General features: G+C 48.0%; 1 protein-coding gene across 2 annotated transcripts in view; it reads left to right on the top strand.

Moving 5' to 3' along the window:
* The first annotated feature begins 214 nt into the window (after positions 1-214).
* The window catches only part of LOC125167821 (protein FAM169B-like), a 91229-nt gene continuing 67046 nt past the window's right edge, over positions 215-24397 (top strand). For both annotated transcript variants that reach the window (XM_047862564.1, XM_047862563.1), the window contains exons 1-2: positions 215-297; positions 21669-21799. In XM_047862564.1, the coding sequence (XP_047718520.1) occupies positions 267-297; positions 21669-21799 (162 nt within the window). In that variant the 5' untranslated portion in view covers positions 215-266. The remainder of the gene's footprint in view (positions 298-21668; positions 21800-24397) is intronic.

The following is a 24397-nucleotide window of genomic DNA, read 5'->3' as shown; positions in this document are numbered from 1 at the left end:
CTCTTCTAAAGAATGAAAGGAAATAATAAAAGCTCCTCAGGGGGTAGCTTTGCAAACTGGGGAGTCGGGGTCGCTGGGCGTCGCAGCTGGGGCCCCCCAGGGCACGCGGCTGGAGGCGGGGCCGGGCCAGCTCTGGGGAGCGAGCTGCGATCCGGCGCAGTCCGGGGGGAGGGGCGGGTCAGCCTCGGAGTGGGGGCGGGGGCGGCCCCGGGCGGGGAGAGGAGGGAGCGCGGAGGGGACCGGACGCAGCGCCGTGAGAGCCCAGCATGGAGGCAGAGGCAGCTCGCAGAGCCGCAGGTAAGCGGAGCCGCGGCCGGCGGGGCCCGGAGCCAGCTCGCCTCCCTCGCTGGCCGGCGCGATGGCTCCTCCCCGCGTGTCGGGTTTCAATGGCTGGGCTGGCCTGAGAGCTCGGGGGCCCCAGCGCTGCAAAACGAGACCGTAAACAGCGCGCAGCGGCCAGGAAACTTTCCCCGGAGTCGGCGCCAGGGCGCCACTAGCCGCGCACCTGTCGCCTCCAGGGAACTAGATGGGCCGACGGCCCGGGACGTCGGGTGCGGGGCCGACGGGCTGAAGCTCTCACTCCTGGGAGGGGTAGCCCTGGAGGGGTCACGGTCACGGTCACGCTCCCCCGCCCGTCTCCGGGGCCACCGGGCGTCCGCACCGCTGACCCGGGCTTGGCGAGCTCACTGACTTCCCAGCCGTGGTGGCCTTCTCTGTGAAATGGGAACCGCAAGGCCGGAGAGAAATCAGTAGAGCAGCTCGGGTTACAGCGGGCGCCTCCGCTCCCCCGCCGCCCCCTTCCCAGCTTCCAGGACGGCCTGTTTTATCCCCGGCACCTTGCGCGGCGGCGGGCGTGCGGCCCCCAATCCAGCAGGCCAGCTGGGGAGTCGGGATTTGGGGGCGCCTCCACCCCCCCGCCTTCCGAAACTAAGTCTGCCTCCTCCTGAGAGGCCCAGGAGGGGCCCTGCCCGGCTCCCTCTCCGGAGAGCCAGGCCAGCGTTGCCATTCTGAGTCTGAAAGCACGTGGGACAAATCCCCAAAGGGCTTTCCGCCAGTCCCACAAAGGAGTGTTTGGGTGGGAGGTGGCGTAGGGGCGTTGGATGCTGAGAAAATGCCTCTTCCCTCCTGCATCCGCTTCCTCTGGCGGGGACCGGCGGCTGGAAGGGCCCAGTGGCCGGGGACCTCTCGTCCCCTCCGTCCAGTCCGGCCACGAGGCGCGAGGCCACAGGTGGCCAGCCCTGCCCCCGCGTGCAGTCAAACCCCAGACTGGCCCGCTTTCTTTCCCCCCCATTTCTGTAAGGAAAAAAACCCCAATATTACAGAGGCTCCTTTGCCTTTTATTGGAAGTCAACAGCGGAAAATGACTCGTTTTTTACGACCTGCACTTAAAAACTGTGACTTTGAGTTGTTTTCCCCGATTTTTAGAGCGAGTTAAGGAGAGAAGGTGGCCACTAGCCAGCTGTGTGAGTTTTACACTCCTGGTGAACGTTTTCATTGGTATGGAGATTGAGAAATGGTTTGGTCGCTGTTTTTAGAGGTGGGGGTGGGGGGTGATTCTGTTGGGGTTTTGATTCCCCCCCCCCCCCCCCTGCGGTCCTTTCTGGAACGTTGGTCGCCATGGTTGTGGATAGTGAGCGCTGGGCCAGTTTGAGAACTGGGTCAAGAAACAAAAGTGACTTGCTCTTCTGATCTCTCTTCCACATCTGCAAAGAGGGAGAAGGTTTTGCTCCCTAGGGAATTACTGTACAGGAATACCTCCTGTATTTTCAACACTTAACGAATGGGCACAGAGTTGTGCAATCCCTAGCTTCTTCCTTCCCCTCCTCCTCGGAGTGTACCGTGAATCAGAGAGTTCTTCCCAACCACTGCCTTAGCGCTGTGCAATTCTACCCAGCCTTTCTACGTTTAATGGGAAAAGTAGGGGTAATTTCACTTCTGGAAAAGTGTAGTTGGCCTGAACAGTTTAAGGATTTTCCTGTATTTCTTTCAGCGTTTGCTGTGGCTTTCGTGGTTGCTGATGGACCAGAGGACACACGGCAGTTACACATTAATCATTTCCACATGTGCTAGAGCCTAATGGATTGGAGTCTTACATAGCTGAACCGATGCCCAAGCTTTGATAGCCCATTGAACGAATCGTGGCTTGAACGAATCGTGCCTACATAGGAATCCTTTTTTCTTTAGCAAGGAAGCATTAAACTAAGAATTATGCTTTCAGATAAGGTTGTGACCTGGTCCTCGCTTGTTCTAGCCCTAAAGTGTAGGGAAAGGGTCTGTGACACTCCCATGGGCGTTGTGTTCTGGATCTAGATGAGCCTCCTCAGTATTGGGGTGTCTGGTTGGGGGATATGATACAGTGGGGCTCTGGAGCTACCCCGAAGTAATTCAAGACATGCCCCAGGGCCACACACACACACACACACACACACACACACTCACACTCACATACTCTCCCTCTCTCTCTCTCTCTCTCTCCCTCTCTCTCTGTCTCTCTCTGAGGGTTTTTAATTTCTCTGATGCTGAAAAAGTTCTTAGGTCCTAGCAGACCATCTGCTGCTGTCATTTTAGCTTGGAGCATCCTGGAAAAGAAAAGGCAAGTCCGACACGGTCCAGTTCTGTACTCCTCTCATCCTTCACCTTGAATCTCCCTCATCCATAAAATAAGGATGTGACCTACCTCGTAAGGGTTCCATGCGACCCTGAGCTCATCACTGCCGACTGCTGGGTCCATGGTAAAATGTAGGGTCCCCTCTGAGAAGGCCATTGTTTTGCCCTTCATCCCTTCTGTTTACACCCCAAATTGAAAGGTTTGTGAGTTTCCTATCTTATGATCTCCACTTAGAAAGTTAGTTTAGGGGTGCCTAGGTGGCTCAGTTGGTTAAGCATCTGACCCTTGGTTTCAGCTCAGGTCATGATCTTACAGTTGGTGGGTTCAAGTCCCGCGTTGGGCTCTGCACTGACAACATGGAGCCTGCTTGGGATTCTGTTTCCCTCTCTCTCTTCCCCTCCCCTGCTCACTCTCTCTCTTTCTCTCTCTCTCTGAAAAACAAATAAATTAAAAAAATAAGCTATTAAAAAGAAGTCAGTTTAGTGTTCCAGGTAAGAAAAGTTAGGTGTTGGACAATTTGCACTGGTAACAAAGCAAAGCTTTACAGATGGGAAAGCTAGCACACAAGGAAGACTCCAAAGGTTGGTTGACGCTGAAGCTTGGGTTGGGGGAACAGGGACAGTGATGAGTTCGGTAAAGGAACTGACTTTCAGAGGGGGAAAACCTGAAGCAATCTAGACACAGGGATTTCCGAATGTTCCAGAACATGCCACCCATGGGTGATACTGAAGAGTTAGTCAGAAACACTGACTCTGGAGTGTGGGAGAATCTAGAAAGGCCAGTGCCTGCCCTGAGCTCTGTTGGGGACCCCTGGAGGTCTGGTGAGGGTGTCCCCTGGGAAATGGGAAGAGGAGAGGAGCTGAAGGCACAGCCTGAAGCCTCAGAGAGGGGGAAGTGCTGAGGTTATGAGGCATGGACCCAAAGGAGGAGAGACCAGAAAGAAAAGCCCGGGGCAGGGCCTGGTGCTGAGAGAGGCTGAGGCAGGCAGGACCCGGGTCTGCCCAGAAGGGTGTCAGGGCAAGGGCAAAGTAACTTGCCTAAAGTTACCTGCTAGTAAGTGGCAGATTGGGATTCACATGGGGGTGGTCTGACTCCCCAGAGAAAGGAACTTGTCATAAGGGTGATGTTTGATGTGGAGCCCCTCCCACTTCCTTCCTGAGAAGGAAGTAATCCCTGAGCCAGTCCTTAAAGGGCCTCCTTCCTTAGGGACGACCTCATGCGAACATAAAACTTAAAAAAAAAAAAAAAAAAATCAAAGATTTATCAAATGTGGATCTTATCTACTTCAAGGTCCAGAAGGGTCCCCATAGAGGCATGTGGACCTGGTGAGTCTGGGCACATGATTTGAATCTCTGGCAGCGGGGCCTCATTGGGGGCAGTGGGTAGGGGGCTGGGCTGGCCACTTGGACTCATGTCACTGTTGCTAAGTGCTTTCAGGTCTCCATCCCTTCATCAGGAAGGAAGGGAGAAGATGGGATGGTCTCTGAAAATCCACTTGGCCCTGAAGTTGGTCAGTTACTTCCTACCCAGCCAGACTGTGATCTCTCTGAGCAGGACCTTAATAAATCTTTCTTCTGTAGCGCCCCGCTCTGACCTGGCCCACAGCAGGAGCTCCATGACCTTTGAATGGAGAAACCTTTTCCTTTTAGGAGCTGATGAAAGCTTTTGTTGGTTGTGTTGGTCGTAGGATTACCGCATATTAGGTGTATCAGGATATGGGATGACCCAGGCTGACCTGCCCTTGCTGGTGCAGGGTGTCCCTGGACAGGGCTCTGGTCAGTCCATTCCTTGGGATATCTTTCCCGGGTCCTGCTTGTTCTGGGAAGCCTGGGTCCTGAGCAGGTCCTCCTAATGGCTTGGGCATTTCGTGTTACCCCCCCAACCCCCACCGTTGGTTGTGATTCCTTGCCGTATAATGCTGTCTGTGCTATAGATGGTCCTTACTCCATTTCTAAATGAGGGCTGTGAAATATCTGTGTTAAATGGGGATCTCCAATGCATGAAGCCAGGCCAGAAATGACTCGTGTTCTGACCTCCTCCTGCCATGTGTTGGCAGAATGGTGTGAATGATCGAGCGGCCAGGACTCCGGCTGGATGGTGGGAGGGCAGTGGGCATTGAGGTATTGTCTTTCTGACCTTTGAAACCCTAGTCTGCTGACCAGCTGACTGGCCTTAGCTCAGTTCCTGACAGCAGTTGGCTCCCGCCTCCTCTGATGACATTCTTATTTGTAGCTTAGCCTTGGGAAATCCCAAACAGAGGATTGCAGAAAATGGCTCTGTTTTCTGCTGTGTCCGAGTGGTACAGACAGAAAACGCGGGGCAAAATTCAAGCACATTTTGGGGTCAGATACCCCTGGTGTTATGTGACTTTCCAAGTCTGGGTTGCCAGGTTGTGGGGGCCGTGGCAGTTAAGACTGACTGTCAGTAGCAACTGAAGGTTGGGACCTTTGAAAAACACTCATTAGGATGTAAAGCTTGAGAGATTCCATGCTTTTTCGTGCGTCCGTCCTCTGTTGTGGGTTTTCTTTTCCAAGGCCCTTGATCAGCAAGCTGGGGTTGGGGGTAGGATACACAGGGTGTCTGAATCCAAAGGCCACTGTCTGTTGACATCCTGGCAGATCATCCTCACCCCACGCTGGCCCCCGGGGAGCCCTCTCACATCGAGCTCTTTGCCTTGTCGATGCCCAGGCAGTGGCCTCATTTCCCGCTTAAACCAATACCTGTTGTCTGTCCAGGTGTAGAAACCTTCCACTGTGCTTCTTTGCTCTTCCAAAGGAGGGCAGCCACAGGGCCACTGGGACTCAGGCGAGGTAGAGGTCTGGGGACCCCAATGGAGGGCTGTAAGGGAGCTCCTGCCCACGTATGTGCTGGGGGCTCCCAAGGCCCAACCAGACTTTCGAGACTGCTCGTTTTCCTGGACTTGCAGAAGTGGAGATAAATGTGTGTTTCTTGGAAACCGAGTTTCTAACCACTGCTCTTGAATTGCATTAAGATAGGGAACAAGCTGTGTTCATTTCTTCATTGCATTTTGCTGAAATAAACCCTAATCAGAGCCCTGAATATTTCATTCAATGGTAGGAGCTGGAGAAGATGTTGTGCAGACTTCCCCATTGTGTAGACCTTCCTCTGGCAACACTGTCCTTGCCCAATATTCTTCTGCTACTTTGTGGACTACTTTTGCCGAGTGTATGTATGTGGGTAGAGGGGTATAATGCCCAAAGCGAATTATAGTTGGTTGTTGGTTTTGGCCTTTATACCTACCAACAAGTGATTTCTGTAATGCATATGTATGGCTTACATTTGGGCTCTTAGAACATCTTGGGGGAAAAAAGAAGCTATGTAGACAGAAAGGTATTGCTTTGTGTTTTTTTCATACTACATGAACACTGAATAAAAATATTATTAAAATATTAAGAAATATTTGGGTAAAGACACTAATGAACAAAATCTGCCCTGCTAAAGCATAATCTAGTTATTTGTTGATGAATATTGTTTTTTTAAAAAAATTTTTAATGTTTATTCATTTTTGAGAGAGAGAGAGAGAGAGAGAGAGAGAGCATGAGCAGGGAGGGGCAGAGAGAGAGGGAGACACAGAATCTAAAGCAGGCTCCAGGCTCCGAGCCGTCAGCCCCGATGTGGGAATCGAACCCATGAACTGCAAGATCATGACCTGAGCCGAAGTTGGATGCTTAATCGACTGAGCCACCCAGGCACTCCAATAAATATTGTTTTTTAACTGTAACAATTAAATATGAGTATCAACAAATCATCATGTTTTCATTTTTTTTTTTATATTGAGATACCCTTCCCCAACCCTTGTCCTAATTCTGTCTTTTCTCTCTCCTATTTTGAAATGTGATACCTATATTTCTATTCTTTTGGGGGCTAACTTAGAAATTCTATTTATTTATTTTTTCAAGTTTTAAAAATTTATTTTGAGAGAGAGATAGAGAGCAAGTGAGGGAGGAGCAGAGAGAGAGGGAGACAGAATCTCAAGCAGGCTCCGTGCTGTCAGCACAGAGCCCGATGTGGGGCTCAAACTCAAGAACCGTGAGATCATGACCTGAGCCCAAGTCAAGAGAGGGACGCTTAACCGACTGAGCCACCCAGGCGCCCCTCACTTAGAAAATTCAAAATGCACGTTAACTCTCATTCTGAAACTAATCAATTTTAAACTTTCTTGGAATCACGTCAAGACCTTATAGTGCTCCCATTTCAATTATCCCCTTTCCAGTTTATGTGTTGCTGTTACGCAGCACCTTTGTTCTAATTTTTAATTTCCTGATTTCTAACTTCTGATGTTCTGAGTTTTAACTTCCTCCAGTTAGATGTTTTTGTTTCATCTGGTCAGCACTGGCTTGAGTTTTAGCCACGTGGTTATTATTTTCTTTGCTTCTATTCCTTCTTAACTAACTTACCTTGAGGTTCTTCCCTTATCTCCTGGTAGATATCCTTTAGAAATAACTTCAGTGAGGATTTTCTGGTAGCAGACTCCCTCAGGTTTGGTTTTTCTAAACAGTTCTTTATTTGCCCATGTTCTTGGAAGTTACTTTTGCCGGGTGGAGGATCAAAGTTCTTTTCCTCCTGCCCTTTAAAAATGTTCTTCCATTGTCTTCTGGATGCCATAGTTGCTGTGGAGAAGGCCGCTGTCAGTCTACTCAGCATTCCCTTGGAAGATGTCTTGTGTCTTCTGGCTGCTTCATTTTGTGTTTGTTGTTTTGCAGTTTGGTCACAGTGTGTCTGGGTGGGGATTTTTCTTTTTCTTTTTTTCCTACCTTGGGGATTGATTGGGATTCTAATATGTGAGGATAGGTATCTTTCATGAATTCTGGAAAAATTTCAATCATGATTTCTTTAAATCTCAACTCTTCTCCATCCTATTCTCTCCTTCTAGAACTTCAGTTAAGATTGTTACTGGACTTTGAAGTTCTCCTTTCCTCTTTCTTAACCTGCCTACCGTATTTTCCGCCTGTGTCTTTCTGTGCTGCATTCTGGGTAATTTCTGCAGATATATTTTCTAGTTCATCAGCTCTTTAAGACATTCATTTCTAGAGGTTCTGCTTCCTTTCCCCCTAGGGGCTTATTAGCCAAACAAAAAAATGTTGGCTTTTTAAATTTCGTATTTAAATTTCTTTAGACATATTTAAGATCCTTATCTTCTCTACTGGATTGTTTCAATATCTACAGTCCTTGTGGGTCTGATTCAGTTTGTGCTGACCCTTTGTGGCCATTTCTTTCATCATATGTTTAGAGATTTTTGAAATCAGGTGTGAATGACCCCAAAGCTGGTGCCCTTCCCTCATGCCCAAACTTCACAGCCCGTGTGGCTCCATACTGGGGAGATTTGGCATGGTGGTATCCTTTTGTGCATAGCTTCATCTGTCTTTTCTGATGGGCTCCATTCGTAATACCTTAAGGAAAATACTTAGTGTTTTAAAATAACATACATCTTATTCTTTCTGTTGGCAGGTTCATCAATTTCCCCCTTTGGAAAGAGCTAGGATCTTAGCAGACTTAGATTGCTTCCAGTGCTAGTTTATAAATCTGTCACAGGCTGAAAGCTCCCAGTAGAATTTCATTGACTTATATAGAGGGGAGGGGGTAAAGTAGGCCACCTTGGCCCCTCACCCCATGCATCCAACCACCATCCAGTTCTGCTATGTTGGCTGCCCATCTGGCTGAAGCCTGCCATCTCTTTCTCGTTATCTCTACTGCTGTCTTTGGTCCAAGCTACTGTCATTGGCCACCTCAACCTGCATTGCCTCTGGTTTGGTGCTGACTGCCGAGTTCTGGAAGAAGGAGTAAAGACACGCTCCAGCTATCATGGCCTGTTGGGGACCTTTCAGAGGCCTCCTTTTGCATTTTCCTTGAAACCTGAAGTTGGGAGCAAGGCCAGGGTCCTGAAACTAATGCAGGCTCACTGGCCGGCCTTTAGCTCTTGGAATCCTTTTGCTCCTTTCTTCCTCCTACATGGGCTGTTCCTTCAGTGTTCTGGGCCCTTGCCCTGCTCTGCATGGGGCTGACATTTTATTCTTCAGTCCTCTGCCTAAAGGTTACTTTCTTAGATCGAACTTCCCTAGTCCTCTTGTCTCCTGTCTCCCCTTCCCTTCTTCTGCCATACCATGGGGGTATTCAACATTTTTTTTTTTTAAAGATTTTGTGTCTCCCTGACCAGGCTGTAAGTTCTAGAAGTGCAGACAGAGACTGTTTTTGTTTTTCTCCAGGGTATTGCCCGGCACCCCTACATGATGGCCTTGATGTCTTAGGTTATACATTTTCACATAGCTTTATGGCAGAAAATTTTGCAAACCTTTGCTGTGGGCTTGATATTGGATGTGACCTGGGTCTGATTAGATCTGTTGCTAGGACCCTGGGGTATCAGGGAGACCTTGTTCTAAGCTGATGTCACCCTTGGGCAGGTACCCTGGGGACAGGTATCACAGAGGCCTCAGGGTGTTACTGTATTATTATTTTATTTATTTATTGTTCATTTTAAAAATTTTTAATGTGTTATTATTTAAAAAAAGCTGGGAGAAGTTTTCTTTTCTTCCCCTCCAAGCTTTAAAGTAGCTTACCAAATGACAGTGCACACTCAGTCTGTCCTCTTGACTTCAGCCGTCTCCCAGCCACTGCTGTCTTTGTTTGGAGCCTTGCACAGCTGGACGGTGGGCAGAGGTGGGCATCATTGCCCTGTGATGAGGGTAGTGTGAATGAATCCTCTGCAGGTAGTGGTCCACTTAGGCCACTCCAGCCTTCCTATTTAACCCTTTGTGAATGCATGTCTTTTTACTTCTTACAAGGTTTTCAAAGTACAGAACGCTCTTTCTTTAATTAAAAAAACTTTTTTTTTAATCTTTATTTTTGAGAGAGACAGAGAGAGGCAGAGAGAGACAGAGCATGAGAAGGGAGGGGCAGAGAGAGAGGGAGACACAGAATCTGAAGCAGGCTCCAAGCTGTCAACACAGAGCCTGACGCGGGGCTTGAACTCATGGACCCTGAGATCATGACCTGAGCTGATGTCAGACACCCAACCGACTGAGCCATCCAGGCGCCCCTTAAATTTTTTTTTAATGTTTATTTTGTTTTTGAGAGAGAAAGATAGGGTGTGAGAGGGGGAGGGGCAGAGAGAGAGGGAGACATAGAATCCGAAGCAGGCTCCAGGCTGACAGCACAGAGCCTGACGCAGGGCTTGAACTCGTGAATGGCGAGATCATGACCTGAGCTGAGGTTGGCCGCTTAACTGACTGAGCCACTCAGGCGCCCCCAAAATACAGGTTACAAATTATGACTGTTTGGGCAAAATACTTGAATAGACCTTTCTCCAGAGAAGATATACAGACGGCCAGCAAGCACATGAAAAGATGCTCAACATCACTAATTGTTTGGGGAACGCAAATTAAAAGCATAATGATATCACTGCACACACCCTTTAGAATGGCTGTTATCAACCCCTCCCCCGCAAAACCAGAAAATAACAAGTGTTGAAAATAACAAGAATGTGGGGAAATTGGAACCCCTGTGCGCTGTTGATGGGGACGTAAAATTGTGCAGCCACTGTGGACAGCAGTATGGTGGTCCTTAAAAAAATTAAACATAGATGGGGCACCTGCGTGGCTCAGTCTGTTGAGCGTCCGGCTCTTGACTTTGGCTCAGGTCATGGTCTCACGATTTGTCAGATTGAGCCCTGCGTCAGGCTGTGTACTGACAGTTGGCAACCTGCTTGGGATTTTCTCTCCCTCTCTCTCTCTGCCCCTCCCCGACACGTGCATGTGCACTCACGCTCCCTTTCTCTCTCTCTCTCTTTCAGAAATAAATAAACTTTATTAAAAAAAAAATCTTTTAATGTTTATTTATTTTTGAGAGAGAGAGAGAGAGTGTGAGCGAGCGGGGGAGGGATCTCAGAGAGAGAGAGAGAGAGAGAGAGAGAGAGAGACACAGAATGCAAAGCAGGCTCCAGGCTCTGAGCTGTCAGCACAGAGCCTGATGCGGGGCTTGAACTCACAGACCACGAGATCATGACTAGAGCCAAAGACAGATGCTTAACTGACTGAGCCACCCAGGAGCCCCAAATAAATAAACTTTTTTTAAAAAGTTAAAAAAAAATTAAACATAGAAAGTTCTGGGTGTATACACCCAAAAGAAGGGAAAACGGGCTGAAAGAAATATTTCTAAATCTGTGTTCATTGTACCATTATTTACAATAGCCAAAAGACGAAAGTGGTCCAAGTATTCAATAACAGGTGAATGGATAAACAAAATGGCAGTTTTACACACACACACACACACACACACACACACACACACACGTTATATAACGTAATATTATTCAGCCTTCAAAAGGATTATTTTAAGCAGTGCTGTGCTGAGTGCTAGCTCCCATTTGGTGCTGGCTTATAGCACATGGCTCTTGACATGATATACATTAGTAAGCAGGAGGGGGCGCTGGCAAAGGCTCCCCTGGAAATCTTAAGATCTGAGTTTGAGTCCAGCCCTACTACTGACTTTCTGTTTTTGAACTTCCGTTTCCACATCTGAGAAATGGGGTGAGGCTCTGTGTGCTTTCTTGACTTCAAAGGGTTGATGTACATTTCAAACAAGCAAGTACTTGTGTGAAAGCTTTTTGTAAAACTGGAAAAAAAAAACCTATGTGAATGGAAGATGTACATTTTATTTATTTTTAAAAAATATTTAGTTATTTTGAGAGAGAGAGAGAGGGAGAGAGAGGGAGAGAGAGAACATGCATAAGTGAGCAGGGGAGGGGCAGAGGGAGAGAGAAAGAGAGAGAGAGAGGGAAAAGGAGAAGGAGATATCTCAAGCAGCCTCCACGCTGTCAGCGCAGAGCCTGACTCCGGGCTCAGTCTCACAAACCTTGAGATCATGACCTTAGCAGAAATCAAGATTTAGATGCTTAACCAACTGAGCCACCTAGGCACCCCAAAGGGTACATTGTATGTGAGAACTTCTCATTAGTATTCTGTTTTCTCCCAGCTAGTACTTTTCTAAAAATTTATTTTATTTCTTTTTCTTTTTTTTTTTTAATTTTTTTTTCAACGTTTTTATTTATTTTTGGGACAGAGAGAGACAGAGCATGAACCCGGGGGAGGGGCAGAGAGAGAGGGAGACACAGAATCGGAAACAGGCTCCAGGCTCTGAGCCATCAGCCCAGAGCCCGACGCGGGGCTCGAACTCACGGACCGCGAGATCGTGACCTGGCTGAAGTCGGACGCTTAACCGACTGTGCCACCCAGGCGCCCTTTATTTTTCTAAAGTAATCTCTATGCCCAAGGTGAGGCGGAAACTCAGGACCCTGAGATTAAGAGTCCTGTGCACTTCCCGCTGAGCCAGCTAGGTGCAATTTAGTGGCTACTAACTTTGATGCAACTATTTGTATTTCGTGTGTGCTTCTTCACCTATGTTTTAGTTTTATACAAAGGATCCAGTGCCCTTATAAAAATGTAGCTACCTTGACACGTTTCAACAATTGTCTTCTAAGTAAATAATTTTTTAGGATTCAGGTAAATCCATTCTTTTTTTTTTTAATGTTTATTTTTGAGAGAGAGAGGGAGGGAGAGAGAGAGAGAGGCAGAGCACAAGTGGGGGAGGGGGCAGAGAGAGAGGGAGACCTGAAATCTGAAGCCAGTTCCAGGCTCCAGCTGATAGCACAGAGCCCAACCGGGTGGGGGGGGGGGGGCTCAAAGTCACGAACTGTGAGATCATGACCTGAGTCAAAATCGGACGCTTAACCCACTGAGCCACCCAGGCACCCCTAAACCTATTCTTTTCCATTCATTCTCCATGGGTGGTAGTCTGGGTGATGAGTCTAAGTACTTTGCAGCGTGTACAACTTAATCTAGAACTGGGATGTGGACACTGAGGACTGGTCTATTTTCAACTCCCTCTGATGCTTTGCACAGGGCTGGGCATGCCATATAGAAGCCGATCTTTCCCTCCTCTTCAGAGGTATTATTGTTTGCAGTGTAATAGATGAGCATACATAGAGATGGTTTTCTGGATGAAAGTTTACGAAGTCCATTAAGAGCCACAGTTTTGGGGTGAGTTCTGAGAAATGTTATTCTGTGAGTAATGGGTAAAAGCATTACGTTGATGAGGAGTTATTTTTCTTCCTCTCGTTGCGTCCTGTGTGGTTTAGGGCTCTGGTTCCGCTCTGGACAGTTGCTCCCCACAGCATTTTCCCATCAGCTTCGGGGCCATCGCGTGTTGTGGTGGTGTTACTGACACCGGAGCTCGGTATTTTCACAAGTTCTTGGTCAATTACATTCAGGATACAAAGAGTCAAGCTTTCTGCATTCTCCGGAGCCTTCTTCCTTCTCAGTAAAGGTTAGACAAATATGGCACCGTGGTGATGATCACATGGCACGGAGCGGCTCAGGTTCAGGGGTGAGGAAAGCCCGAGCTTCCTACAATTGTCAGGGTCAGACAATTACAGGTTACCATTCAGAAGGAAGTATACATTGGAGATGCCGTTTCATCCCGCCTGCCCCAAGCAGGGCTTCACATTTGTCCTCTGATGTGACACCTCTTTGGATGCAAAAACAACAACGTGTTTCATTCCCACCTCATGTCCTTTTGAATGATTCAGGGGAAGAAATAGTTTTGTCTCTGTATCACTTGCCTGCAAGTAAGATGCACCAGTGGTCAGATTACGAGACCTTCATATTAAAAGCAATTAGGGTTCCATAAACCTTTGTGTGGGTGGGCACATAAAGTCATCGGCATATTTTACCGTCTTAGACTCGGGACGAGGGATTTATTCTCAGCCAAGGCAGTGACAAGTTGCAAGTGGGCCAATACTAAATATGTGATAACAGAGCGACAGGCTCCCTGTCAATTACCAGGGAAGGAAACTTTCCCGCCACCACCTGCAGACCTTTCCCAGCGTGCTTCCGTGTGTTGACAGTTTTGCTCATCTGCTCAAAAAATTCTAACATATTCTACAGTCTGTCTTCCAACTTTCTGTTTTTTTTTCTCAATTCTTTGCTAAGAATATTTTGGCAATCAGATGCTCTTCAAAAGCAACAAAAATATCTGAGTGGATGTTTGCTTCACCTTCTGTTTTCTACTCTTTTCTGTGGATGATCGCTCTTGTGTCACTGTGGCTCCCTTGGCTGGTGGGCCTTTGGGCTCCGAGCATTTGCATATATGCTCTCTGTCTGAGAGCGATGCTGCCTTCTGCCCTGATATTACTTCAAAACACTCTTCCCGGGGCACCTGGGTGGCTCAGTCAGTTGGATTGAGTGTCCGACTCTTGATTTCGGCTCAGGTCATGATCCCAGGGTCCTGGGATTGAGCCCTGAGTTGGGCTCCCTGTGGAGTGTGGAGCCTGCTTGAGAGTCTCTCTCTCTCTCTCTCTCTCTCTCTCTCTCTCTGCTCCTCTCCCCTGCTTGCTCCCCTTTCTCTCTAAAATAAAAAAATTTAAAATACCCTCCCTCCTCCAACCCCCCACTCTTCTGTAAGTTGTGCTTTTCATCTGTCAGTTGGTGTTTTGGACACGGGGGTCCCTGGTTAAATAAGTATGGGAAATAAATGCTGGATTAAGCAAATTCCACTGCTTCAGGATTTCTCCACCTTCTGCTTGCTGATAGGCACGCGGAGCTCCCAGCACTGAGCTCTGAGGACAGCAGGCCCCCATTTTGAAACGTGCCTGCCTTGGAAGCCCCGTTCACAGCATATCTTATGGAGCTAAGTGTTCACGGGATGTGCTTGGGAAAATGCTGGAATGGCAGGAGGAGAGTCCTCGTGATGGCTGTGCAGACTTGGGTTTTAGGATAGTAAGTAAATGCCAGGCAATGTTTTGTTCAACTGTGGGTATTTCTCACTACAGGTTTCCCCCACTCTCTGCAAGGAGAGCCTTCCTATGAGGCTGAAATGGCATAAAGAGAAGAATCAGTTACCATGGACTTATATGGTGTTTGAGCATGCCTAGTCCCAAAAATAACCTGTCGCAGGCTTTTCTGATACCTTAGGACACAACTTGCTAAGGGATACATAAAATAAATCGAGATAAAGCGCAGGTGCTCACAGACACCGTTAGAAGTTCTGGCAGCTTGATGCTGAGATGCTGAGATCCTTTCCGGGAAAGGAATTTCTCCCGACCACTGTGTGCTCACTGTGTGTGCCTTGTGCCTTGTCTGTAAGGGCTCACTGCAGAACCGATGCTGAACACTGTTTTTGCTTCTCACCTTTCATCATAAAAGGGAAAGACCTGTTTGGGTTTTTTCAGTGAGCAAAAACGGGTACTAACGTAGCTCTTTCATGAAAGCAAAGGGGCATAATGTAAACTTGGGAAGAGCAGGGGATACCTGTATATGCAATAACCCTCTTTTGTTTTTTAGTTAAACATACTCATCCCTTAGGTGATGAGTAGTTCTCCGTTTTAAGGCATCCTGTGGTGGATGCTTCGGAGGCGCAAGATGCAGTTTGCATGGCGAATACTGAGTTTTAAAGCATACAGCTTGAAGACACGCAGCTCTGGGAGCACGTCGTGCAGCAAAACACATGCCTCGCTAGAAACTGGGGAGCCTGATGAGTTCCTGGTCCTGAATCCTGAGCAATGGAGGTGGCATTTGGGAATCTTTTCCCATTAGGTGCTGCCCTCCCTGCCGTGGGTGTGTGGAATGCCTGGGTTCAGATCTGCATGGACACCTCTTGCTCCGTGCTTCTGGTCTCTCCTGGTGCCCTTCTCTCTCTGGTTACAAACTAGTCTCCGTGTTTCCTGCTAAGTCCAGAATTAGTCACTTAATCCTCGCTGGCAGTTTCTTCTGTAATATGGATTCTTTCTTACAAGTTTCTTTAATTTTTTTTAATGTTTATTCATTTTTTGAGAGAGAGAGCGAGAGATAGAGCGTGAGTGGGGGGAGACGGGGGAGACACAGAATCCGAAGCAGGCTCGAGGCTCTGAGCTGTCAGCACAGAGCCCGACACGGGGCTTGAACTCGCAAACCGCGAGATCGTGACCTGAGCCGAAGTCAGACGCTTAACTGACTGAGCCACCCAGGAGCCCCTCTTATAAGTTCCTTTGAGAAGAAAATTGATTTTTGAAGAAACAGCAGACCACTTGTATGAAAAATAAAGGAAAGCAAAAAAAAAAAAACAAAAAAAAACGTATGTTAGGAATACCAACTCAACCATTGTTGAAAAATAAAAGTGGAATACTACCTTCTAATTTTGTATTCTTAGAAATTTTTTCACATATCATGAGCAAGATTCGTTAGCTATACTTCAAGAATGACAACGTACATTACTACAAAAAAATCAAGTGATTACAGTCAGCTTTTCTGATGACATAAGGCCATGTAGTTACTGATGGGTAGATAGAGGCTTTCATTGGGGTCAACATTCTCAAGAGCAGGGCTAGGAAAGTTTAAAATATCTTTATTCAGGGGCACCTGGGTGGCGCAGTCGGTTAAGCGTCCGACTTCAGCCAGGTCACGATCTTGCGGTCCGTGAGTTCGAGCCCCACGTCAGGCTCTGGGCTGATGGCTCAGAGCCTGGAGCCTGTTTCCGATTCTGTGTCTCCCTCTCTCTCTCTGCCCCTCCCCCGTTCATGCTCTGTCTCTGTCTCAAAAATAAATAAATGTTAAAAAAAAAAATTTAAAATATCTTTATTCATGTTTCTCATGATCATAGTCCCATATGAGAAAAATCCCACTTTCCCCAAATGAAAGAACTTTCTTCATATTTGTTTGAGGTGGTATTCAGAGAGAATATTTTGCAAGTGATACTGAATAAATGGGTAAGTGCAGATCTTTTGAGACATCTTTCAATGTCTTCATTAATTGGCATTTTTTTTTTTTGAGAGAGAGAGAGCACAAGTGGAGGAAGGGCAGAGAGAGAGAGAGAGGTGGGAGGGTGGGGGACAGAGGATCCAAAGCGGGCTCTGAGCTAACAACAGTGAGCCCGATGCGGGGCTGGAACTCATGCAGTGTGAGCTCATGGACTGAGCTGAATTTGGATGCTGAACCGACTGAGCCACCCGGGTGCCCCAGCATTGCTCTTTATATTGGGAGGACCAAAGAGTGCTGAGAAGGTTCTAGAGCATTAGGCTTTGCCAGACTGAGCAGCAGTGGGTGGCCCTGGAGTGGCCGTGGCTGATCAGCAGTGGGTAACAGGCAGTGGCTCGGGGGAGTGTTGGGCACCATCCGTGCAGCGCTGGGAACTGGGACTTCAGTACAAAGATCCTGAATGATTTAAGTATTTTCCCTAGAAGTATGCTTTAAGAGGTACCACGTTGTGTTGTTGTTCTGGTGACTACAGCAAACATACGCTTAATGTGAATTCTTAAATTGGGGGCTCGTTTGGGGATCTCTTTTTTTTACAGGCTGCAGTGAATTATCATTTCAACTGGGTGTCTTTTTCATAAAAGCATTTTACGTTGTACTGAAAAGATTACATTCTTTTGGCTTTGGAAAAACATTTCCTGTTCAGTTGAAGCCATTAAAGCCTGTTAGCATTTCACATCTGGAAGCCCCTGCCCGGAGTCTGTCTTCCATCACCAGCGAAGCCAGTGCGGCGGTCCCAGCTCAGCCTCCAGAGCGCCTGCGTCAGACGTCCCAGACTTGTTTACTTCCTGGAGGCCTCTGGGCACTGCCCAAGTGTGCCCTTGCGGTCTGGGGGGTGAGTGGGTGGGAGGCTTCCTTCCTCTCTCGGGGTCTCCTGTGTGTGTGCGTGCGTGTGTGTGTGTGTGTGTGTGTGTGTGTGTGTATGCTCATCCTGGGCTGGGGAGGGAGTCTCTCTTCCTGCCAAGTTGGGCAGGGGTCTTTATTCCCCTGGGAGAGCAGGGGTCCCCTTTCCCAGCGGGTACTGGATGTCCCCGCCCTCCTGCCTGAAGCGTTTCCTTTTTTCATTCCCACGCAGATTTCTAGAAACCGAACCCACACATTTTGTAAGAGTGAAGCTGCTGGAGCTTTTCTTATGGGGGAGCTCCTGCCCCCCCACTTACCGCCCAGGTGGAGGAGCACTAATTAAAACCCAAAGGGCTGAAGAATTGAGCCGCCTCCCCAAGACTGGTTTGCCTGTCCCAGGACACTTCTGGGGAATGTGGGGTCTACGCCTGGCTTGGAGGCTTTAAAGGGGAAGCGGGCCTGGGTGCGGCACGGGTGCTGTGTTTTGTGCGGGGCCTGAGATGCTCAAAGGTGCCCTCCGCTTCCCAGAGGGTTAGTCTGTGCCCTCCCGGGTCCTGACCCCCAGAGGCAGGCCCGATTTTTCTGGTGGCCTTCCTGCTGAGAAGACCCCCACCCCACCCCCACCCCAGGGCTCTGCCCCTGGGCCCAGCTGACAGTGGAGGCAGGAAGGCCAAGGGTGTCCTGAGGTTACTGCCCCTCCCCCCAAGTTCTCTGAGGGGGTCTCCCAGCCTCAGCAGCGGAAGCAGCAGGGGAAATGATTTCATGGTGTGTAAGGAACAAAACACATTCATTGCATTTCTCCTGACCACAGGCGACCAGAACTGATGCCAGGTAACCCTTGGCAGCCTGTAGGGGAGCCAAGCAGGAACCTCTCTGGGCCCCCCAGGAGCTCCCAGGCTTTCTAGGCCCTGTGGCCCTGGTGGGGTGTCCTTTCTCTCAAAGCCCTGAAGACCACAGTGTCCTCCCTGACCCCCAAGGGGCCAAGTTCAGCTTCTCGGTGGAGCTGGTTGGTGACCCTCTCCTGGCAGCCGTCGACCTCACTGGAGTGCACTAGATGCCTGGGTCTGACAGGCATCGCTCCTGAGAAGATCCCAGCAACAGAGAGTATAAGGAGGGGGGGGTCTTTACTCGCTCCTGAAACAGAGCTCCTGGGGGCAGTTAGGAGAGCGTGTTCTTGAAGCTGTTTTCATGGGGCGAACACGCAGCTTGAGTTGGGTGCTTCAGGGTTGAAGCCACCCTCTCTCCAGTTTGTTTTTCTTAATTCATTTGAACGTGCACGGTCTTTTTTCATCTGCGGGAAGCCACTCGACTGTCTAGAGGAAGTGAAGAGCGGTTTGAACAGAGAGCCTGGCTACACACCCGCCCAGATTTCCTAAGTGCTCGGGGTGGGAAAAGCCTGGGGAGGGGTCTCGGCGGCAGGGTGGGAGAGGAGAGAAGCGTGCGCACCAGGTGCTCTGAGGAGCACTCCGTGTTCCTGGCTTGGGAGCCAGTGGGGTGAGGCTGCCTCTTTGGCCCAGCGAGTTCATGCATGTGAGGCCCTGATAGGCAGGGGAGGCCGCAGAGACAGATTCAGTCCCATCCTAAGCCGAGTTGGGATTCGGACACAGGACTCAGAGGCCCCCAGGGCCCTTGCCTTTGGGGGCTCCGTGAAGGCTTCAGGGAGTGCCGGTTTTTGAGATGGGCCTTGCGGAGGTCACGATAGAAGGAGTGGGGGGTGCAGGTGTAGAAGTGTGTTGGGCGAAGGGGGCATGGAATTATGGAAGGCCTTCGGAGCTGGGTGGAGGAGATCATTTTTGATGGGATCGCTGACATAATCTGAGTATTACACCGATTTTGGAATCAGCTGGAGCTTCATGACCTGCTGGTGCCACTGACTAGCCACGCATTCTCCTCTTGGCCTCAGTTTCCTCCTCTGGAAACGGGGGTTAAGCCAACTGAGTGAAATAAGGGCTAGAGAGCACTCAGCATCCTGCTGGACCTGGGCCCCAGGCAACCTAGCTGGGTTATTTTGGTCGATGGCGGGTGGCAGGTGGCTGAGATGCTGAGGTTCAGGACTAAGGATGAGCATGGAGACAGGTGATGCAGGCAGGTCTTGGTGACAGGTTTGAAGTGGACCCTGAGGTAGGAGCCAGGGTTTCAGCTTGGATCCCTCTGGGCTTGGAAGGCCCAGTAGGGTGTAGGGGAGGTCTACAGGTTCAGCCTGCAATGTCTGGTTGGTTTCTGGGGCTTCTGGGCTCAAAGGGAGGAGTCTGGACCTCCTTGACTCTGTGTGTGTGTGTGTGTGTGTGTGTGTGTGTGTGTGTGTGTGTCCGTCCACAAGTGTGTGTCTTTTGCAACAGAATATGTTGGCTATACAGAGATACAGCCCTTTTTAAGAGGGAGAGATCCCAGAGTTCATCATGGACTTTTTCATAGTCACCAAGAGGACTGTTAATTCTTCTGTCTTTATTTGAAACATTTGTATCAGTGCATTTATAGTTGTAATTTTTGGGTACACATTTTATACTCAAATATTTTTTTAATGTGTATTTATTTTGAGAGAGAGAGAGAGAGAGAGAGAGAGAGAGAGAGAGAGAGAATGTGGGGGAGTGGCAGGGAGAGAGGGAGAGAGAACAGGAGAGCTGTCAGCCTCCCGATGCGGGGCTCGATCCCACGAACCGTGAGATCACGACCTGAGCCGAAATCAAGAGTCAGACGCTTAACTGACTGAGCCACCCAGGCGCCCCTCACATCCTTTTTTAGAACATTGAATAGCAGGAGAATGTATTTGCTCATCTCTCTGTCAGTCTGTGTGTGCCCATGACACTGTCAGCTTGTAAAGCCCGGGGCAGGGTTTGGGCATATGCAGAGGCGGGGCCCTGGTCCACAGGCGTTCCTGACATCCCTCCTTTTCTGTGAGCGTTTCCCCCAGTAACGAATCCATGGCAGTAACATTCCTCACAGGCAAAGACTGGGGACTTGAAACCCTTTGCTGCTAACAGCAGCCCGTTTCCTGAAAAGTAGCTGGCAGGAGGAATGGAGGTTCTGAGAGAAAGGTGGGAAGCCGCTATCTCTGTGAGTGTTTATGTGAAGGCTTATCTTTCTTGAGGAGGTAGAGGAGGGGAGGAGGAGGAAGGGGGTGATCAGGCAGCCATTTTGGCAGCCTCACCCCCGTAGGAGGCCCAGAGCTGAATCAGAGGCAGGATCCACAGAAGAGGAGGGGGCGACAGAGTCCCCTCCCACTTGGGCACACGCCAGCCAGAGGCCAGCCAGCATCTCAGGGGAAAGCCGACTGCTGCTTCCAAGCTGAATTGGATGCTATCAATTTGTATGATTATTCAAGGATGTAATTTTCCTTTACAAGTGTGATGATAAGAAAGAGATGCTGAGGAGGAGCCAGGGGAAAACTTGCAAATTAATATATACACTAGTCTCCCTGTGTATGGACATGTGGGTTTACAGTTCCTACTAACTAGTACATTTCAACACTCTTACACAACAGTAGCCCAACTCAGGGAGAAGAATTGGCAAATCTTATCAGCCTGCGCAGCGAATATGGAAGCTGCCAAAACTCAAGCTGGCTTTGTCAGTGTTATCAGGGTTCTAACCAGGGTGCCCAGGTAGCTTAGTCGTTAAGCATCTGACTTCCACTCAGGTCATGATCTCACGGTTCATGAGTTTGAGCCCCGCATCGGGTGAGCTCGAGCCCCGCTTCCGATGAGCCCCGGATTTCTCTCTCTCTCCCTCTCTCTCTGTCTCTGCCCTTTGCTTGCGCGCCCTCTCTCTCTCTCTCTCTCTCTGTCTCTCTCTCTCTCAGAAAAAAAAAAAAGTTCTAACCAGCTAGCGTGGGCTCTCAAGGTATCTGCCTGTGCACATGGCTGCTGTGGCTGACTCTCTGGGAAGATAGATACTTGGGAACCCATTTGATGGTTTGGGTTTATGGAAGGAAGTTTCTGTAGCGTTGCAAGAGGGTGTGGGTGGAATGTCCTATCCCTCCAGGGTTGCTGCCACCCCTGCCATTGAGAATGTCTTCTGGTTTCTTTTGGCATCTGTTGCAGCACTTTTTCATTGAAAAAAAATAGGTGAACATAATTTTTACAGCAAGTGTTAATTGTGTGCTTAAAACAAAAAACAAAAAACAAAACCCAGCAGGGCGCCTGGATGGCTCAGTTGGTTAAATGTCTGACTCGTGATTTCAGCTCAGATCATGATTTCATGGTTCCTGAGATCGATCCTCACATTGGGCTTTGCCCTGACAGCGTGGAGCCTGCTTGGGATTCTCTCTCTCCCTCACTCTCCCCCCACCCCCCCCCCCACCTCATGCCTTATCTCTCTCAAACACACACATACACATACACCAAACTTAAAGAAATAAAGGACTTTCCCTTTAACAAAAGAGTAAATCTAATGTCATTTCTTGCTGTCTTTCCTCCTTGCAGGCATTTACCCAGTGGATATTTTGGAAGATGACCCTGAAAGGCATCTGGAAGCAACTCTGGGTTATTATGTGACACTCAGGGAAGGGATACGGTCCTCAGTAGAGGTTTTCTCTCTTCCCACTGGGGAGCAGGTATGTGTGATGTTCCTTGTTGGTAGAAAGCTCTGGAAAAATCTAGCTCACTAGAAAGTAGAATGTTAGTACTAGAATGAATATTATAGATTAAGAAAATAATAACTTCCAGAGTGAATGCTAGAATAATTCCACTTTGAGAAGCAGAAGGAATCCTAGAATAGGTTTTGGGAGTCCTGGGTATAAAGTCCAGTTATGCGAGGCAGTGAGTGAGACAGCCTGTTGTGAATCCCACATTTATCGCTTACTAGCTGTGTGATCTTGAGCAAGTGTCTTAACCTCTCTGGTTTTGGTGTTCTTATATTTAAAACTGGGACAATAACAGAGCTTATCTGGTACTGTTGTTATGGGGACTGAAGGAGACACTGTGTGATGCCTGGTTGGGCCTCAGTTTCCCCATGTGTAAAATGAAGGGATTGGTTGCTCTTTGGTCTCTAGGGTTTGGCTCAGTTTTAAAATTTTGTGATTTGGAATGAAGTTTTGTCAGCTGTAATGTAATTCTATAAAAAATGATTTTTAGTACCGATAAGATTGCATTTTTTAAAAAAAAGTTTATTTATTTTGATAGAGAGCGAGTAGGGGAGGAGCAGAGAGAAGGGGAGAGAGAGAAAAGGGTAGAGACAATCCAAAGCAGATTCCATACTGTCAGTACAGAGCCCGATGTGGGGCTCGAACCCGTGAACCATGAGATCATGACTGGAGCCTAAATCAGACGCTTAACCGACTGAACCACCCAGGCGCCCCAAGATTGCCTTTTGAATAAGGACTGGAAGGGAACAGAGAGAAATGAAAAACATTTATTTGTTAGGATGGTGGGACTGTGGGTAAAATTTTAAAATCGTGTTACCTTTAAGAATGTTTTTTCCCCATGCAGTAAGTAAAAAGAATATGTGAATCTTGGGCTGTACCTAAGTCAGTCACGTTTCTTTCAGATTTGAGTCTGATGTTCGAAGAGACAAGATTTTCTTGTTTTATAAGATTTTACTCGTATCAGATATCATTGCTGTCTACCCGGCATGGTAGGGTTGTTCCAGAGTTAATTAGAAAAGTGGCCTGTGCAGCTTATATAGTGTGGCTTCCTTGAGATTTTGGAGATGCTAATTCATAATCAACTCCTAGATGAATCTCTGGGGTGATTCCACATTGTTGATCTGCAGAGGGAGGTCCCTGCACGCACACGCTTTCAGCGCCCCCTAGTGGCGGTTAAGCCGGAAGAGGACGCAAGCTGTCCATTAGGGTTAGGGTTGCTAATTCTTGGGGAGCCGGGTGGGACCGAGTGTGGGGAAGCCTAGATAACCTGAGAAGCTGGTGAAATCCAAGAGTTAGCCCTGGAGTACCTTAGGATGCAGTTTCAATCCTCTGCTTTCATTTCACGCTTATTTATGAGATTCCCTTCCTTAAAAAACCCGAATATGTAAGTGTGCTCAGTGAGCCAGTAATTTTAGTGTTCTTAGCAAAAACATAACAAAATAAGACAGTTTTTAAAATTAAGTTGTTTGGGGCGCCTGGGTGGCGCAGTCGGTTAAGCGTCCGACTTCAGCCAGGTCACGATCTCGCGGTCCGTGAGTTCGAGCCCCGCGTCGGGCTCTGGGCTGATGGCTCAGAGCCTGGAGCCTGTTTCCGAGTCTGTGTCTCCCTCTCTCTCTGCCCCTCCCCCGTTCATGCTCTGTCTCTCTCTGTCCCAAAAATAAATAAACGTTGAAAAAAAAATTAAAAAAAAAATAAAATTAAGTTGTTTTTATGTGACAGAAATGCTGAAATGACTTTATATCTATCTGCTTCTCCCCCTTAAAGGGAAATAAGTTTCCACGAGAACATTATCCATTTGTTTTCCTACCATTTTAGCAATTACTTAAGCAATGGTAGCTGTTTTGTACCACTTAGTGTTTGAAATAGTCTAATTTGGGGTGGCATCGGACCTCCTCATCGCTTTTAGCAAATTTAACTTTTCTTTTTGAATCCAGAGAAATTTTTCCAAACAAAAAGGAAGATGAGAAAGCGGTTTGAGGATATGTCGTACCCCATCGATCTGTTCTTCAAAAAGTCCTAATGAACTGTTTCCAGTCTTGACATTGTCCTATCACGTTTAAACAGTAATACTTATGATTTTTTTTTTCTGGTAATAAACCACCGTATGCTGGGATAATTAATTGTATTATTAATTGCATAATTAATAATATTTTGTATAATATTTGGGAAACTGTAGCCAGGGACAGATAGAATTAAAAAAAAACCAAAGCTAACTGCTGTGAACATTTTGACATGTTTCATTTGATTTTTATTTCTGCATATACATTTTAAACATTCAGGTCCTCTCAGAATGGAATATTGTCTGTAAGAAACATCTTTTTATGTCAATACAATGCTCTGTGTGTATATTTTTGAAAAGATTTTATTTCTGGGGGCGCCTGGGTGGCTCAGTTGGTTGAGCATCCGACTTTGGCTCAGGTCATGATCTCGTGGTTCATGAGTTCGAGCCCTGCATCAGGCTCTGCACTGACAGCTCGGAGCTCAGAGCCTGGAGCCTGCTATAGATTCTGTGTCTCCCTCTCTCTCTGGCCCTTCCCCACTCACGCTGTGTCTCTTTTGCTCTCAAAA

The sequence above is a fragment of the Prionailurus viverrinus genome, chromosome B3 (genome assembly GCF_022837055.1).
Source record: "Prionailurus viverrinus isolate Anna chromosome B3, UM_Priviv_1.0, whole genome shotgun sequence".
In the NCBI taxonomy this organism is placed as follows: domain Eukaryota; kingdom Metazoa; phylum Chordata; class Mammalia; order Carnivora; family Felidae; genus Prionailurus; species Prionailurus viverrinus.
This window is presented reverse-complemented; position numbering and strand designations above follow the sequence as displayed.